This window comes from Prionailurus viverrinus, chromosome B4 (assembly GCF_022837055.1).
Source record: "Prionailurus viverrinus isolate Anna chromosome B4, UM_Priviv_1.0, whole genome shotgun sequence".
NCBI lineage: Eukaryota > Metazoa > Chordata > Mammalia > Carnivora > Felidae > Prionailurus > Prionailurus viverrinus.
The window spans coordinates 3416076-3433275 of NC_062567.1; the positions used below are offsets into that span (position 1 = coordinate 3416076).

Below are 17200 nucleotides of genomic sequence, written 5' to 3' on the forward strand. Positions count from 1 at the left end.
TTCCATCTGCATCGGTAGCCAGGACAGAATGTTCGTAACAAAGGTCGGCATCAGTCACCACACTCTGCGAAATCCGACAGAGAATCATGCCTTAAAAACGTAGCCGACATATGACGGCTGAGAAGCCCACCACATGGGGTCACCCCCGCTGCTGAGACTCTCATTAAGGAGAAAAGATGGAGGGTGGACGGTAAAAAGGAGTAACCGAAGGGCGGGCAGCCTCTGCTCTCGGTGTCGGCCTCCGGACACGTCTAAAGGTTTAGTTTTCCTCGCGCACGTTCCGAAAGGCATCTGGACACCTGCTGCAGCGTGTGGGGGTGGGGGGGAGGGGAGGGGGGAGCAGTCCGTTTGGGTTTGAGTGACCATACTGGGTCCCTCACGGGCACACACACAGAGGGGGTGCTGGTCACCAAAACCCAGCCAATTCTCAGAGCCAGAGATCTCTCTTCCAGGGACTGAACCGATTTAACGGAAACTGCCCCAGAAATCAGCAGCCTCCCAGCCAGGGCGGGCTGCAGGGAGCACTCCACGTTGTGGAGACCACGCTTCTTTTTCACCTACTGTGTGTCTCGTGCTGGCAGATCGGGACTCTCAGCAGGAGCAGGACGGGGACAAGGGGTCCCAGAGTGATCCGGTCACCCAAGATCGCAGTTGGTGGCCAGCCGTGCCAGCGGAAGAAGAGCGGGGCTGGGCCGGGTCACTGCCGGATTCCTGTGGGGAACGCCCGCCTCCTGGGACGTCCCAGGGCCAGGCGCATCGAGGGGCGCTCGAAGCCAGTCTCATCAAGGGATTCAGGACAGGATCCTTCTGAGGGGATGGTTTATTCAAAGCCTCCTGAAGCCTCTTCCCGTTCCTGCCATTAAGCTCTGCCTTCAGTCCACAGCTCAGCATTTCCCACCAGACTAAAGGAGTCACTCCCCGATGTGGTCGCAATTAAATCAGAACATTAGCAGTACGTGAAGTTCTACAGAAGGCTGCAAACGGAACCCTCTACAGGCTCCGGATGTCCGTCGCTCAGGGAGAACCACTTCATCGCCTCTCCTTCCTAAAAGGCACCTCTGCCGGGCGATGACGGACGGTCTAGCCCATCCTCCTGTAACCACATCCTGAAACATCGCCTGCAAGTGCGTCTGAGAACTGAGCCGCCACCAAGATCAGACCGCGGGGACATTCATGCCACGAAAGCCACGTGTGCGTTGCCGTGGAAGAAGCATCCGTAATGACTGCAGAAAACCTCCCAGCCAGGCACCCTCCTCGGACACATCCAAAAAAGACATCAGCTGCGCCTTGGTTTTCAAAGCAAAGCGGGGCCGTGGTTTAGGAAATGCGTCTGCAGGGAGCTGCCTGGACTCGGGCGGGAGAAATGGGAGACGCGGACGTACAGAGAAGCTCTTCGGTGCCCTCCAGCGCCTGACGCTGTCCAGAAGCCACCGCTGTGGTAGCGGGCGGGCCTGAAATCGCGGCGACGTCAAACAGGCTGGGGGGCGAAGAGGTCCTCCACGCTCCTTGCTTTTCGGCCCTGTCTTGTATACGCACCATCGCGCGTCGCCCAGCAAAGTAAAGCTTCAGTCTCGAAACCTTCCCAGGACGCCGCATCCCAAGAGAACGGGTCACCTCCCAAGAGGGCAGCGTCAGTTGGCGTACTGGGCGTAGAAGGCCACTTTAACTCTCTCGATCTGGTGGCACAGCTTGATGGCGGGCCCCAGCTTCAACTCCATGCATTCTTGCACCGTGGGAAGAGTCAGCAACAGGAGCGCTTGACCGTCGATGTCCTGCCAGGAGACAAAGCCACGTTAGAGCCGAGACACCGGGCGCCAAGGGAAGGTATCTGCCATGGCGGGCTTGGTCCTGGGGGCCAAAGGGCGTGAGGGGTGGCTGGTGGGGGTGAAGAGGCGGAAGAGGGAAACCACTGCAGGATCTCGTCCTTCTCAAGGAGATGGCCTCCTGCTGGGAGAGCACCCCACCCCCCGACCCCTGCCCCGGGCCCTCCCGTGTTCTGCCATGACTTGACGTGAGCACTAGAAAAGAGCTGTCTCCGAAAAGCAGCAACTCTCTCTTTCTTACCCAGGTCTGAACTTTCACCATCGGGATGGGCAAGAAGACGCCGTAGAGGTGAGCGGCCCCCCAGAACAGCTTTCCCTTGAGGAAAACTCAGGTACGTAGATGCACACCATGGCACACGTCTCCGTCTGCACGCCCACATCCCCCAGAGTGAGGCGTACAAGGTCCCCCTCCCAGCTTTGCGTTAGTTAGCTCTCTACAGCCATGCACGGGGTCTACACGAGGAAGATGTTCATTAGAGCCTGTGAAGTCGCGTTCACCACAGGAGGAGGGGACCGAGGCTCACCCCAACACTTTACGATCACCCTGACGGACATCTCTGCCCCTACTGTCACAACTGGGTTTATTTATGGAGACGTTGTTTGACTGGGGTACTGAGTTGAAGCGCAATCCCTTCTTCCTATCTGCCAAGGCAGTCTTCATGTTCCAGAAGAAGTAAGAGGCTTCTCATGTTCCGGGGAAGTAACACAAGGTAACGACACAGACCCATGGTAGAAGGAGAGCATAAAATGAACTCCGCGCCAAAATTCCTGCCATCTGGAGAAGCAGCGAACCCAAGGCACCATAAGCCACAGAGACTTAACAGTCATGCGACCGTACACGCGCTTGTGAGGTCGCGGACATCGTGGGCCATGAGCTACACAGAAGCTTATTTTCTTAAAATGATGGTGTCTTCAGCGGTCTTCAAAATATCAAAAGCAAAGAAACAGAAAGCGTTGACCTTGGGAAGACCAACATGATCAGTTTCAAAAGCCACCTTCGTGTGCTAATAATCCCTGCGGAGTGCGGAGGCCGTAAAAATTGAGCGTTAATTTTACAAGTATCAATGCGAGTGCAGCTTCTGATGTCTCAATTACACAAGCCTCATCTCAACCAAGACTCAAACTGGACCTTACCGAACCCCGAAGTAAACCTATCAGTCTTGAATTTACACTGAAAGTAGGAGATGAAGGAAAGTGTCCGTGAGTTTTTGGTGCTCTATTTATAGCACTTTCCCCTTTTTCTATCGTACTCTTGTATGTTACTTTGTCTCTTCGGACGCTACTCCGACTGGAGTAAGAGCAAACTCAAAGTACCAGAAAACAGTGTCTTGCTCAAGGTCATGAACTAAATAAACAGTGGTAGCCGCTGACCTGGGACCGGTATAGCCAACTCCGTTTTCAGAGGCAAAGCCACATACATTCCATCAAAACTCGACAGAGAGGGCGTAGGCCTCGGGATACAAAGTCTCGTGAGTATCACGGGCCTCATAAAAACACACTGTGAGGAGGAACCACGATGATGTTACAAAACCACGTGAGGTGGTGTAACCATTACGTTCAATGAAGAACAGAACAGAAACTTGTTTCAGGAGATGGGAAGTATTTTTAGGTGGAAATTAACACCAAAAAAAGCTGGCTGATCTACCTAAGATCACATTGTTAGAGACCAAATTGGAACTGGGACCCATGGTTTTCTGATATTAAATTCTGGAGGGAAAACTGTGCTCTAAACATGCCCACTTAGTATAATGGCCATCGTTGGACGTACGGATTCAATTATAATTGAAAGTCAGCCCTAAAATGCTTCTGTAACTCTCTACAGACCAAGTCGGTGAAGGTGGCTGCCATATGCACGCACCACATTTGAATGGAGGATGTCCCTTATCTATGGACTCAACAAGCAAGTGTTTCCTGAACACCTACTCAGGGCCAGGCACTCTGACGACCTCTGCAATTACCGCATAAACAAAACAAAGACTCCCTTCCAGGAGAGTAGGAATCTCAAGGGAGGCCATTACGTTGAACAGACCACCACAACACAGAGAGATTAAAGCGTGGACACAGCTATTCGCACTAACGGACGGGAACGTGACCAGCCTTATAGGAGTCAGGAAATGTCTCAGGGACCAGCGATGCCTGAACTTATACCAAAGGGGCCGAGGAGACTCATGAAAAGGAGGAGGGACCCAAGGAAGACCAGTAGTTTGAGAAAGCATGTATTCAGGGAAGGCGCAGAGACGCGGAAGGTAAAGCTGAGATGGGCCCAGAGAAGAAACTGGGACTTCCTCTAAGGTGTGCGACCAGAAGTCGCCAAAGGGCGTTAGGCACAGAGGTCACATTGTAGGATTCGAACACCTGCCCGCTGATTTTGGCCACAACGTATTGGCATGGATTAGCAGGCAGGGAAGTTACGAGGGGCTGAAAGGGAGGCCCCACCTCCTAACACCATCACCTTGGAAGACAGGATTTCAACACATGCGTTTGGTGGCGGGGGGGGAGGGGGTTTGCAACGTTCAGGTTAAAGCACAGGTGCTGTGAACAGAGCCATGTGGCTCCTATCCCGAGCGACGTGCCTGCCGTCCGCCGGGTGAACTGGGACGCATACTTCTGGTGTTTCTGGACATGCCTCCACCAGGCTGTCCTCAGCTCCCCAAAGACTCCGCATTCTTTTGTGGAGACCTCACGTGGGAAGAAATAAGGCAGGTGAGGGTCAATTGCATTGAGCCGCAAATATCCTCAAAATGAAAACTCACAGCTAGCGGGGAGGGCGAGCTGAGGTCTGCAATCCCCAAATAGAAACCTCACGACAGCCCTTCACTTCGCCTGTTCTAAGCCTAGCAGGGCTTCTGCCGACGGAGAGCAGACACCGGGAGTGAATGCAGTGCTTACATTAAAGGCCACACTCCAGATTCCTTCCGATACGGCCGAAGCGTTTATCCTGGGGGTGCTACAGCGCCTTTCACCCGCCAGTTCCGTTCTGGAGAGTCGCATCCGCCTCAGTAAACTACTCCTCGAACACCACCCACCTGCCTGTTGGGATAACCGTGCTCGATCCTGAGATCCTAGAATGAACCGTGCCACCACCGTCAGGGGGATCGCCACCGGTCAAATTCGATGGTCACTGGAAGGGTGAACAAGGACACAAGGCGTCTGCTACAGCATTCAGCGCGCGATCCACACGCGAATATTTCCTGCGCAAACTCAGGCCTCGAGATAAGGGCTGACCCTGCCCAATTATTTTACAGAGCTGGACAGAGGACATGGTCTCTTTCCTGGGACATCTCGTGGGAAAACCTGCCGGTGGAGGCACGCCCAAGCCTGCTCTCTCGGGCCCCCGTGAGACCCCCGCACCCACCAGCTGCTACAGGGCCGCGGCCTGAACCGTGTCGCTCCCTGTCCTGCCCTTGTGGGTGCTCTTCTTTGGCTGAACAAACCTCAGGAGCACCCTGTATACATCCCCCGTCTCCTTCCGGAGACGGCGGATCGCCTGGTGCTGTGCAATCCCTCCCCCAGCCTCCCTGCTCTGACCACACCAGTCCCTGCTCTTACTGCTGCTGACGACTGTTGATGAGCCCATCGGCCCCGGGAGACCGGAAGCCTCTAGAATCGGGGGCCGTTATCGCCTGTTCTCCTGCCCCGGCCGGCAGGCCTCCGGGGCCCGTGCAGCAAGGGGAAGTTGCACAGAGCTGCTCCAGCAGAAGAAAACCAAACGAGAATGATGGGCAAGTTCATAATGATGGCCTCTGGACCTTTATCAGATCCCGGCCCCTTCCACCCTCACCCCAACACACATTCACTCGTCCCGCAGACGGGCAGAGCCAATGGGAGAGTGCTTTCCAGGCCCTCCTTCCTTCTGCCCCGTGTCGTGCCCGAGGAGGAGGAGGAGTTGGTTTGGAGCGCCTGGGTGGCTCAGCTGGTTAAGCATCCGGCTCCTGATTTCAGCTGAGGTCATCATCTCACGGTTTGTGAGATCGAGCCCCGAGCAGGGTTCTGTGCTGACAGTGTGGAGCCTGCCTGGGATTCTGTCTCACTCTTTCTCTCCCTCGCTCCTCCCCTCCTCACACTTTCACTCTCCCTCAAATTAAATGAATAAACTTAAAAAAAAAAAGTAATAAATAAAGAGGTCTCAGCTTTGAGGCCGCGGTTGAGGGGTGGAGAGTTCACGCTCTGAGTGTGAGCTTCGTAAGCGTGGGCAGCTGCACTGGACGGACCCTCCTACGGGCTGGTGCACTCGACTCGTGTTCTCTGGTGCCCTGCGCACAGCCCCGGTGCACTGGGCATCGCGGAGCGAGGAGAAACACCCGGCCGAATGCGTCTGCACACACGTGAGTGTGCAGGAGGACCAAGGTCACGGGAGGGCTGGGGTGAGGCGGTCTGACTGACCGCAGAGACCTTGCGCCCTGCGTGTCACCTGGAAGCGGGCTGGTATCTCGGGCGGGGCAGGCGTTCTGTGCGGCCTGTTGGCTCTGAGCCGCCTTGGGGCCTCTGGCTGTCGTCCTCGGTTCTCGTTTTCCATCCTCCCTGACGCTGTGCGACCCATCTCCTGCCCTGCACGTTCTCATCTTCAGCCGGACGCGTGATCAAGTGTTAAAAGGCGCCCCTGCTTTCTGAACACCAAAGCGTCCAGCTGCAAGGGGCTGGATTTAGCCACCCGACCATCAGACGGTCGCGGGAGGGGAAGGGGCCGCAGTGGCGGCTCAGGGGCGTCGAAGCTGCGGGTGCCCCCCGACGCTCTCCCGTGCGCAGACGGCCCCATGGCTCGGGGGACAGCGGGGGGACGGAAGCCAGCCCGGGCCCGAGGCTCACCGACCCGGCGTGAGCGCCGGGGAAGGAAGCCCACCCCGCATCCCGCGGGCGGCTTCCTGTGTTTTCGTTTGAAAAAAGTGAGCTCTTCCTCGCTGATCGTGTAGCTACAGACCCTGCCGCGGATTTCATTTCTATAGCTCCGCTCTTGCATACTTCCGAGCTGCCGGCAAATCACTCGTATGTGAAACACGGAAAAGGACCCTAAACAGACTACTGGTTTTTGAGAAAGGAGCCCTGGTAAAACACTCAACAGGAAAGAGAAGGCCCAGCACACACAAAATTAAATTTATTTGGGTACGGAGCAGGTCCTCAGCAGGGACATTCAGGTCTACGGAACCAGAGAGCAGACAGCATAGTCCATAAGCTGTCAACGACCCCGAGTTTCTTTCATCGAAGTGAATCACTCGTTGGGGGAGTCTGCTTATCATATGTGTCTCTGCTTCATAAGAGGTGTATAAAGAGGCAATATTTTATTTAAGAGTTTTGTGGGTTTTTCTCTCAGTTATAGACGCGTGGAGTTTTACCGTGCAATGTACATGTTCGCAGCACGAAATTACAGAGCGTGGATGTTTTAAGCTGTTGCCGTAACATTTCAGAATTAAAGGCGGGCCTTCCGGTAATGGGTAGTTTATACTTTGTGTCAGCGGGTTGTGACGGCTTCTGAATGTAGCGATCACCATCCCGCCCTGTGATTTTTCTCCCGCGCTGCTGAAGAGCCGCCTGCTGGCTCCTTGGGGCCGTCTAAAAGCTCGTGGCTGGCCACGAGGCCTTGGCTGGCCTGACCCACTGGAGGCCTCACCGAATCATGACCATGGCACTTGGGCTCAACGATGATAGAACAAACACACAAAAATTCGTAATTACGGGCCTGATCGAATGGAAAAGGACTCGAATCCCACACACTTCAGATAGCACAGAGGGCAACAGCGTATTATGGTGACGGGGGTGGGGGTGGAAGGCCTAATGAGAAATCTGAAATAAGAACAAGGCTATTATCAATTAAAAGCTTACCTATTGTTCTGCCTATAAGAGTTAAATAAGTAGGTATGTACGACCAAGCTTTTCAACGTTTATTTATTTTTGGGACAGAGAGAGACAGAGCATGAACGGGGGAGGGGCAGAGAGAGAGAGGGAGACACAGAATCGGAAACAGGCTCCAGGCTCTGAGCCATCAGCCCAGAGCCCGACGCGGGGCTCGAACTCACGGACCGCGAGATCGTGACCTGGCTGAAGTCGGACGCTTAACCGACTGCGCCACCCAGGCGCCCCTGTACGACCAAGCTTTTAACCAACGTAAGAAGAGAAATTGGAGACAGGGCCCTGCCCACTGCCTGGTTCTAGAAGTGCTAACGTACCAGGCATGCTTCATTTCTCAGACATGTTAGCTTGGGAAGACCGGAAACTTCCTGAGATAACCATAATAAGCTGGTCTCAGAAGGACAATTAAGGATAACTCAGCATCTGTACTATTTGAGCCTTTTTCCCAAGTCAGCTTTGTTTTCACTTTCTTGCTTAGTATTAGAAAGCTGTAGGGACGCCTGGGTGGCTCAGTCGGGTAAGCGTCTGACTCTTGGTTTCAGCTCAGGTCATGATCCGACGGTTCGTGAGATCGAGCCCTGTATCAGGCTCTTCACGGACAATGTGGAACCTGCTTGGGGTTCTCTCTCTCTCTCTCTCTCTCTCTCTCTCTCTCTCTGCCCCTCCTCTGCTTGTTCCCTGTCTCAAAACAAAAACTTAAAAAAAAAAAAAGAAACCTGTAAAAACAATCCCACTCGAGCCTGGTGGCCCCTCACAGTGCTGCTCAGCCATAACTGAGCAGGGGAGCTCTGTGCTCTGCTCTGCCCAGAGCCCAGGTGAAAAGCGTTTCTCAGTCAAAACTGGGCATTTGGGTCTACAGATGAAATAAAGCAAAAAAAAAAAAAAAAAAAAAAAACAAAAAAACGCACAACTGCAGATAATCTAGAATACCACCTTCTACACCTACCTTTTGAATATCTTAAGACCCATAAACAGATGCCCTGTCGATGTACACGGAAAGAACACACGAGCAAAGAGATCCACACGTTAAGCTTTGGGTCATCAGCACGCGGCACGCACTCGAATGCAATGCCTTGTTCGCGGTGTCACTACGGGCCAACAGCAGCCTGGGAAAACACTGCATTAGGCAACGCTCTTAGCCGGGGTTCAACCCACTGCTTTATTCTTGTTTTCAGGGTTGAGATGCTCCAAATCGTGCCAGCCCTCGTGGTGGCTGTAACTGTCCCCTGTTTGTGTGTTTTGAACGAAGGGACACACTCATGGCCCAGTTCTCTACATGTGATGCAGCTTCTTCCTCTTTCCTGCTTTTCTGGTCCCTCAGAGAGGAAGTGCTGATAATGTCACACAGCAAGGTGACCCTCCCCTGTGGCCACCGCTCCCTCCTTCACGTGCACTTGCTGGGTGTCTACAAGGAGACTCTGGTGGTCGACCAGTCGGCAACCTTTGAATGTGTGAAGTGCTACCCTCTCCCAGGAGGAGCTGGGAACCACATTAATTTGCTTTTTACACAGCGGGCCTGGAAGACAATCTGGGGGAGACACTGGGTGCATGCAGAATCAGAGGCCTTTCTTTTCTCTTCCTGATTTAATGCCTGAGTTACTTTCTTTCCAGAGCATCCGTCTGCATACTCTAAAAAAGCACGGGATAGACACATCTTTAATTGATTAGATGGTAAACAGTTATTTTTTTTTTAAATGCCAGGTCCTGAAAGACGGATATTTATACATGGCGAGACAACATGAGACGTGGAGGGAACACGGCGGCGTAAGTCACGGGCTCCACCTGGCGCTTCCGTAGGAGGCCGGGGGCAGCCTGGTGGCACAGGTCCAGAGGGGCAACCTGTTTCCATACCCATTTAAGGGGCAATGGAACCCAATCCCTCCTTTCCCGCGCGGCTCATAGCATGTCTTACGTTTCGGCTCATTACGATCGTCTCACCTGCAGAGTCAAAACGCCATTAAAGGATAGATGTTATCCGGGGCGCCTGGGTGGCTCAGTTGGTTTAGCATCCAATTTCGGCTCAGGTCATGATCTCGTGGTTCATGAGTTCAAGCCCTGTGTGAAGCTCTGTGCTGACAGCTCACAGTCTGGAGCCTGCTTCAGATTCTGTGTCTCCTTCTCTCTCTGTCCCCGCCCCCCCCCCCCGCCCCGCTCATGCTCTCTCTCTCTCTCTCTCTCTCTCAAAAATAAACATTAAAAAAATTAAAACTAAAGAAAAAAAGGATTGATGCAATCATCCATCATCCTTTGGCACAACACCTAACATGCCCTGGGTTGTCGACATTTCTACAAATGCAAGAGTGAAAAAAATATGAAAACATCACGCGAAACACAGCAGGACAAGGGCTCCCACCTCTGGGAAGGTGAGCACACATCCTTTCCCTGTGCCTCCCACTAAATGTAACAAAAGCCCTGAATGTTATGAATCAAACGGATGGCAGAGAGAAGGTGGCAGACCGGCAGGGACTTGGGGACCTGAGTTGGGGCACGGTGGGGCGTGCCTTCGTTGTGCGTCTGCCTTCTGCAGCCAAGACCGATTGCTACAGAAGCGTGCAACCCCCGAAATGCCAATGTGCCTGAGGGCAAGGGGCCTCACGGAAGCCTGCTCTTTTCAGCCAAAGGACTGAGGAAAAGGGAGCCTCGGCAGGCAGAAACCTTTTAGACAAGAATGGCCTTCCTGCAGGACAGAGGACCCCCGCCTCCAAGAGCAGCAAAGGCCGGGCGAGGGGCCCTGATGTCCAGTCTGCCCAGATGACCCCAGGCCACCAGCGCCCCCACAAGGGAGTATCAGGGAAAACCAAGTGGGGACTTCCTCGACAGCAAGGAGCCCCCCCCCCAGAGGTGTCAGGGGGGATCACGTGTGCACCTGGGTTGGCACCCACCTCTTCCCCCACAGTAACAGGCAGGCACCCTCTCCCCTGCCAGAGCCGGAAAGCCAGCTCAATCAGAAGAGCAAACAAAACGTCACAAATGCAGCAGGAGGACAAGCACACCTGTTCCTGAAAGATCTTGGCCAGGGGGGCGCAGTCCGTCAGCTTGATGAACCTCACCACGTCGGTCACCGTCCACTCCAGAGGGTTGCTCTCCAGAACCAGCCTCTCCTCCTCCTCTTGCTTTGTTTCCTGACGGGAGAAGGGGTAGGGAGGTCATTTCATCCCTGCACGGACGCTCAGGAAACCCCGTGGGCCCGAGCCGGACTTTCTTCCTCCCTCTGGCCTCTCCCCGGGCACCCGGACGGCCCACAGAAACTGCCGGTCTCTAGGGACTTTCTTGGCAATTCATCTGGGTTGTGACTTTGCCTCCAATGACTTGTGTGCCTTTAGAGGTTAAACAAACAAGCAAAGGCACAGTGGGAGCAGTTGCTGAAAACCAAGTTCATCGGGACGTCTGGGGCCTGCTTAGCCAGGATGCGTCTCCGACCGAGGAGAGATGGTGTGGGGCGTATGAGAACGCACAGGAGACAGCCAGGTTTTCCCCATTTATTTTGGGGACGATGGTGCGGATGGCCTTCCAGCTGAGCGGGCGTGGGGAAGACCGGATACGCTGCTTTCACATTTTACAGCATCACAGAGGCCCCTCCGTGAAGGGAAAGCCTGCTGTTCAGGGGACCTTGAGGACTTATTCTGTCTGTCCTCCTGACGAGAATCCTTCGAGGCTGTGAAACCTTGCAGAGAAAAAGGTGCCATGACTTCCCTCTGAACTCCACTCCAGACGTCACCAGGCCTTGTGCCCGGATGTGGGGGCCACGCTGCAGCTGCTGCCACTGCTTTTAGTATTTTAGTTAAAAAATTTCTTTAATGTTTGTTTATTTAGAGAGACACATGAGCAGGGAAGGGCTAGAGAGAGAGGAGGAGAGAGAATCCCAAGCAGGCTCTGCACGTCCCGTGAAGGGCCCGATGCGGGGCTTGAACTCAGGACTCGCAAGCCGTGAGATCACGACTTGAGCCGAAGTCGGACACTTAACCGACTGAGCCACCCAGGCGCCCCACTTTTGGTATTTTTACAGGGACCCCCGAATCAAGGCCTTGACCTTCAACACGCTGTGGCAGCCCCCCACCCCCCAACAAGCCGGGGGGGGGCCCGTGGGTCTCACCTCTGCGGGGTCCTGGCCACCGGCTGCGCCCTGCTCCCCACCCTCGGCACAGGAGGCGGCCTGCGCCCTCCGGCCCCTTCGTGGCCTCTCCACGGGCGGCCGGCGCTCGGGCTCCGAGCTGTTCCTCAGGGTGACGGCCCTCCGGGGCCGCGTGGAGGGGACGTCGGCGGAAGAGGTGTCTGTCTGGTCGTCGCGGAGCTCGGAGCCGGTTTCCTCGCTCCCTGTGTCCTCATCCATGGCGTCCGCGTCCTCCTCCTCGCTCTCCTGGGGCCAAGGGCAGGCGCTGAAGGGCGGCTTCTCCCCCCAGCCCCCGGCTGACCCACCCCGCCGTCCCCGCCTCGGTCCCCGTCGCAGCCCCCTCCCAGGCCGCGTGGCTGAGTGGCTGCGCCTGCTTTCCGCGAGGAAGAGGCAGGGCTCCCGGTATACTTGGAGCCGCGGCCTTGGCCGTGAGCAGCCGCAGGGGCCGGCCGGGGCCGTGAGCTCCGGCAAACACAGGGAGGTGCTTTGAGCAGGACGTACCTCCCCCGAGCCGGCGGCAAAGTCCACGGCAGAGGACCTGCGTTTCTTCTGCACGAACATGGATTTTCGCCGTTTCCTGCGTCTGGCTGGCTTCGGGGGTCCGCCCTCGACGCTGGCTTCCCCAATGGGGGGTTTCACGATCTTCTTCCTCTTTCCGTAATAATAGGCTGCAAGGGGTCAGAGGATCAAAAAGGTTTTTTAAAGGTCCCGCACGCACACGGAGGTGGACAGAGACAGTAGAGAGACAAGAGGAAGATGGGGAGGAGAGAAAGAAGAGAAGGATCATTCTTTCATTGGGAACAATAAAATCCGGCATCTCACGTACACCTCGGGTTTCCCTGTTCCCTCCACAGGAGGAACGTTCCTCCAATGCCCTCATATCCTGAGGGTGTTACTGACAGTCTTGAAAATTCAAACGTTAGAGCCCTAACCCCCCATGTGACTGTATTTGGAGAGGAGACCTTTAAGGAGGAGATTAAGGTAAATGAGGTCAGAAGAAAGGGGCCCTAATCCACAGGACCAGTGTGCTTACAAGAAGAGGAACAGACACTCGGAATGTGCACACGGAGGGAAGGCCACGTGGGGACAGAGACGACAGCCGTTGGCAAGCCCAAAGAGAGAGGCCGCAGCAGAAACTGACCCCGGTCTTGGTGTGTGTCTGCATTAACGCTTAGAGCACCCATTAGAAAATTATCTACCAACTTTCAATAATGATTGATATATTTTATAAATTCAATGTGTGATCAACTCATTAAAACCACTGTTAAGGATCCAGTTTTCAATTACAATCCCAATCAAGACTCACTGCTGAAAATCTCAAGTGTCCCCCAAGACCACCCCCCATTATTCCATAAAGAACCAAACGCAGACGGGCACCTGGGGGGGAGGCTCAATCGGTTAAGCGTCCGACTCTTGATCTCGGCTCAGGTCACAATCTCATGGATCATGGGGCCGAGCCCTATGACAGGTTCTGTGCTGACAGGGTGGAGCCTGCTTGGGATTCTCTCTCCTCTCTCTCTCTCTCTCTGCCCCTCCCCCTTTGCTCAAAATTAATACACAAGCATTTAAAAAAAAAAACAAATGCAGAAAAGGAACTTTTATCTATGGTTGGAAGGAGCTGAGAAGAACACCAAAACACACAGCTCCTGGGTTACGGTGAAGCACGTGATCTTTGATGGAGCCGTGGTTTCCACGCTGGTGCCCACGCTGCTGTATTCCTACGGAAAAGTCTGGCCCCGGGCCTCAGTTTCCTCACATGCAACACGAGACCAGTGGGACCAAGTGGCGAGATTACTGGCTCATGGTTACTCCTAGATACCGGTTACAAGTGGGTAAGCATTTGTTCGCACCCAAGAACCCCATGCGGGCAAGACAAGCCAGGTGCAGTCTGGCTTTCTAGAAGCCAGATGCTAGGAATCAGAGCAGTTTTACCAGACATAAACGCAAGTGTGGCACACTTTGGGAGCCGTGAGATCACACTGGGTGACCACAGACCTTTCTGCTCTTAGTTCTCCCTGAGCCTCGGTTTATCACTTCCCCCTGGAGCATCGGTTCAGCCTGTAGCAGGCTTTACTCTAAGTTGCCCCAGCGATCTTAGAATTTTGATGTCCTATCATACCAGACCCAGAAAAATCTGTAAGTCGTTTTGGTCATGCTTAATTTGAGCTGTAGTAACCTGCTTCTCCTCTCTTGTTCCCCTGATCTGGAAGTGCACAGAAGCCCATTTTTTAAGGTCAACATTCAAGGCCAGGTTTAGCTCTCAGTCAGGTCCTTTCTGATCCGGAAGCTTCTGATCCTGAAGCCTGCTTCAGGGAGTCCCTCCTCCCACCAAAAGTAACATGAGGCGTCTCCGGACAGGAGGGTGACCTCACCAGGCCCTACAAACGTGCCTTTGCCTCCCCATGCACGAGGGTGGAGGCTGTGTGCTCCAAGCTGACAGAGGAGGGCGCTGACTTATAGCAGGGATGGAGTGGACAACAGGATTTAGAATATACACGCACATACAGAGAGAACACTACAAGGAAATTCACACTCAGCGGTGTCTCAAGGGTGTGCAAATTCCTGGTTCGGACACACAAGCCGATCAGTCCCAACTGGCTGGGGCTCCCGGAGCACTGACCACACTCCAGAGGGCCTGGTGTGGGATCCTGGCAGCTGGAACGTGGGCTGGTGGTGGAACAGAGCTCCAGGCCACCGTGATGGGGATGCAGCCACTCCCGGGTCAGAGATAACCCAGGGGAGACGTTACAAGAGCAGAAGCAGGGATGGGGGAGTCAGCAGAGCTCGAGATGATCCGAGGTGCAGGTGTCTGGGAGCGGCTACAGTGCATGCAGACAAAGGCTGAGGCCTTTCTCCAGCCCTCCTTCCAGCCAGAGCATTTCCAAACCCAGCCGATCACCTGAAAGTCACGGCACACGCACTCTCACTTCTTCCTGGGCAATGCCTGCCGCTGCGAATTCGTTCTGGGGTCAATCAGCCCGTCCCTGCCTTCCCCTGGGCTGGAGACACGTGAGCACGTACCACGGCGAATCTTAATTCTTCCGTGGCAATTCCCGTGGAAAAGCACTCCGCAGTGTTGTTGTTAAAAAAACAAACAAACAAAAAAGACCAACTCCCTTACCCCACGGTTTAAGCCCAGACACCCGTGTTGTTTTCGTAGTTTGTACTTACTGTACTTGGTTTTGGTGTGAATGGAGCAGTTCTCTGGGCAGTTTTCGGAAACCAGCACGGGACTGAACAAATTTGGGCAGCACTCCAGCTTGGCACAGACCCGCCGGCAGAAATCCGCTACTTGGTCGGACGTCCGCACGATCTTGGCCACGGCCCTGTAGGTTTTGCCTCTGTATCTGGAAGGAAGAAAGGAAAAGCAACGGCGAGGCCGCACAGTTACTCAGACCTGTTCCGTACGGCGGATTCCAAAAGCAGCCCCTTTATTTCCTAACAACAAATCGCACAGCGTGTGGGACTTGCGGGCCATTTGTTTTTATGTTTCCTCCGAGCTCACCACGGCATTTATAAGGAAGCCCAGCATCGTGCCCAGTGCACGTGACTGAGGGCTGTAACAGAATCCCCTCCACAAAGATGTCTGCTTAGCGCCTTCTCTCTGTGGGATACGTGATGGAACGTTCCAGAATGCTTCTGGAATCCAGACATGGTCTCATGTTGCTCATCGTTTTTGAGGAAAAAGATCTTTATCCTGCCCAAGGAAAACCACAGGCGGTGAAGCCACTGACAAAAGAGTAGAGACCGTTTCTTCTAGAAAGCAGGGTGGATGGATTGTTCTTCAAAAATGGGCACCAAAGCCCTGATCCAAATATTTATGGCAATGATGACGTAAGTAATGCCTGGCCCTTCCAAGCACTTGGATGAATCACCTGTCAGCACATTTTTTAAAATATCCCTGGTACAAAACAATTATAAACTTCTCAGCTGGCAGCGTCTTAGCTGACGTATCGCGGAACTCAAGAGCCCACCTACACGAAGAAGTCATCAAAACCGTGGGGCCTCTTCAACTGTGCCCTTCATGCACCCCTAACTTTCAAGCTGAAATCTCGCACAATTTCTTTTCCAGGAGAACAGCAGGCTCTCTGGCAGGTGACACTCGCGTTAGTCTTTGGAAACTAGGCCAAAATCCAGAGGCATGAACCACCGAGTAGGCCAATGCTGCCCTTGCACTTGGGATGGGCCAAACCTCCCAAACCTGCAGAGCCCATTTGTGTTTCGGGGTTTCCAAAAGTCCGTCACAAAACAGAGGGACTACCACGCAGTTCGTGCAAGCAGCGTAACGTAAGGAGAGCATCGCTTTTGTAATTTGCGAATAAATTACTGCGTTCGGTGGGCACCCGGGGGCTCAGTCGGTTGAGCGTCCGACTTCAGCTCAGGTCACGACCTCGCGGTTCGTGAGTTCAAGCCCCACGTCGGGCTCTGTGCTGACAGCTCGGAGCCTGGAGCCTGCTGCGGATTCCGTGTCTCCCTCTCTCTGCCCCTCCCCCACTCACACTCTGTGTTTCAAAATGAAATAAATGTGAAAAAAAAAATTTTTTTAAATATTACACTCAAAACCTAGATCTGGTTCCCTGAGAATAATGCAGTGATAGAAATAAATAGGATAAACTGATTCTGGGTTTATTTCAGCTTGGTTTTCTTTCTACAATTCTGAAGTCCCGGAGCATACTACCCCCTCACAATATCATTTCTTTTACAGTATCCATAGCCAAAAAAATTAACTTCTAACTTGAAAAATCTGGCCTTTGTGTTCATTCTCTGGTCTTTCTAACCCCAGCCCTTCTCTACTGATTGCTGTTATATTTCTCTGAAGTGCCAAGCATGGCTTTCCGTGTAGGAAGAACTAAAAAGCAATTCTTTGTAGATAAGCTCATGCTTTAAGTCACACAGCCCTGAACAGGGCTCTGTGGTTCACCTGTGGCTAGTTCTTGCCCATGGCTTTTGTCGTGCTTCATAATAAACCCAGCACAATTCTGTGGACACAGCATACCGCTAAGGTTCTGGGGGAGGCAGAATAAAAACATGCCACGGATGTGACATCCCTGGAAGTTTTTTCCCACTATGATTTTTAACACTTTTTAAATGTTTATTTATTTTTGAGAGAGACAGAGCCAGTGCACGAGCAGGTTCCAGGCTCTGAGCTGTCAGCACAGAGCTCAACGTGGGGCTCGAACCCACAAACTTCGAGATCGTGATCTGAGCTGAAGTCGGATGCTTAACCGACTGAGTCCCCCAGCACCCTTCCCACCACAATTTTGGTAGCCCTAGGGTGCTCTCCTTTAAAGAGCTCGATATCAAGATTCTTGAAGTCTCTTAAAAAAATACAATGATACACTGGGGCACCTGCTTGGGATCCTCTCCGTCCACCCCCTCTGCCCCTCCCCTGTGCCCGTGCACACGCTGTCTCTCTCTCAAA

General features: G+C 53.7%; 1 protein-coding gene across 14 annotated transcripts in view; it reads right to left on the reverse strand.

Annotated features, from left to right (window-relative positions):
- Window positions 1-309: 309 nt before the first annotated feature.
- Window positions 310-17200, reverse strand: part of SFMBT2 (Scm like with four mbt domains 2) — a 226543-nt gene continuing 209652 nt past the window's right edge. For 9 of the 14 annotated variants that reach the window (XM_047866407.1, XM_047866402.1, XM_047866409.1 and 6 more), the window contains 5 exons: window positions 14950-15125; window positions 12280-12446; window positions 11761-12024; window positions 10661-10789; window positions 310-1772 (listed from right to left, as the gene is read on the reverse strand). In XM_047866407.1, the coding sequence (XP_047722363.1) occupies window positions 1632-1772; window positions 10661-10789; window positions 11761-12024; window positions 12280-12446; window positions 14950-15125 (877 nt within the window). In that variant the 3' untranslated portion in view covers window positions 310-1631. Of the gene's footprint in view, window positions 1773-4906; window positions 4945-7083; window positions 7602-8500; window positions 9297-9320; window positions 9606-10660; window positions 10790-11760; window positions 12025-12279; window positions 12447-14949; window positions 15126-17200 lie in introns of those variants that run through there. The other 5 variants (XR_007153923.1, XM_047866410.1, XM_047866413.1 and 2 more) reach the window with 5 other exon arrangements.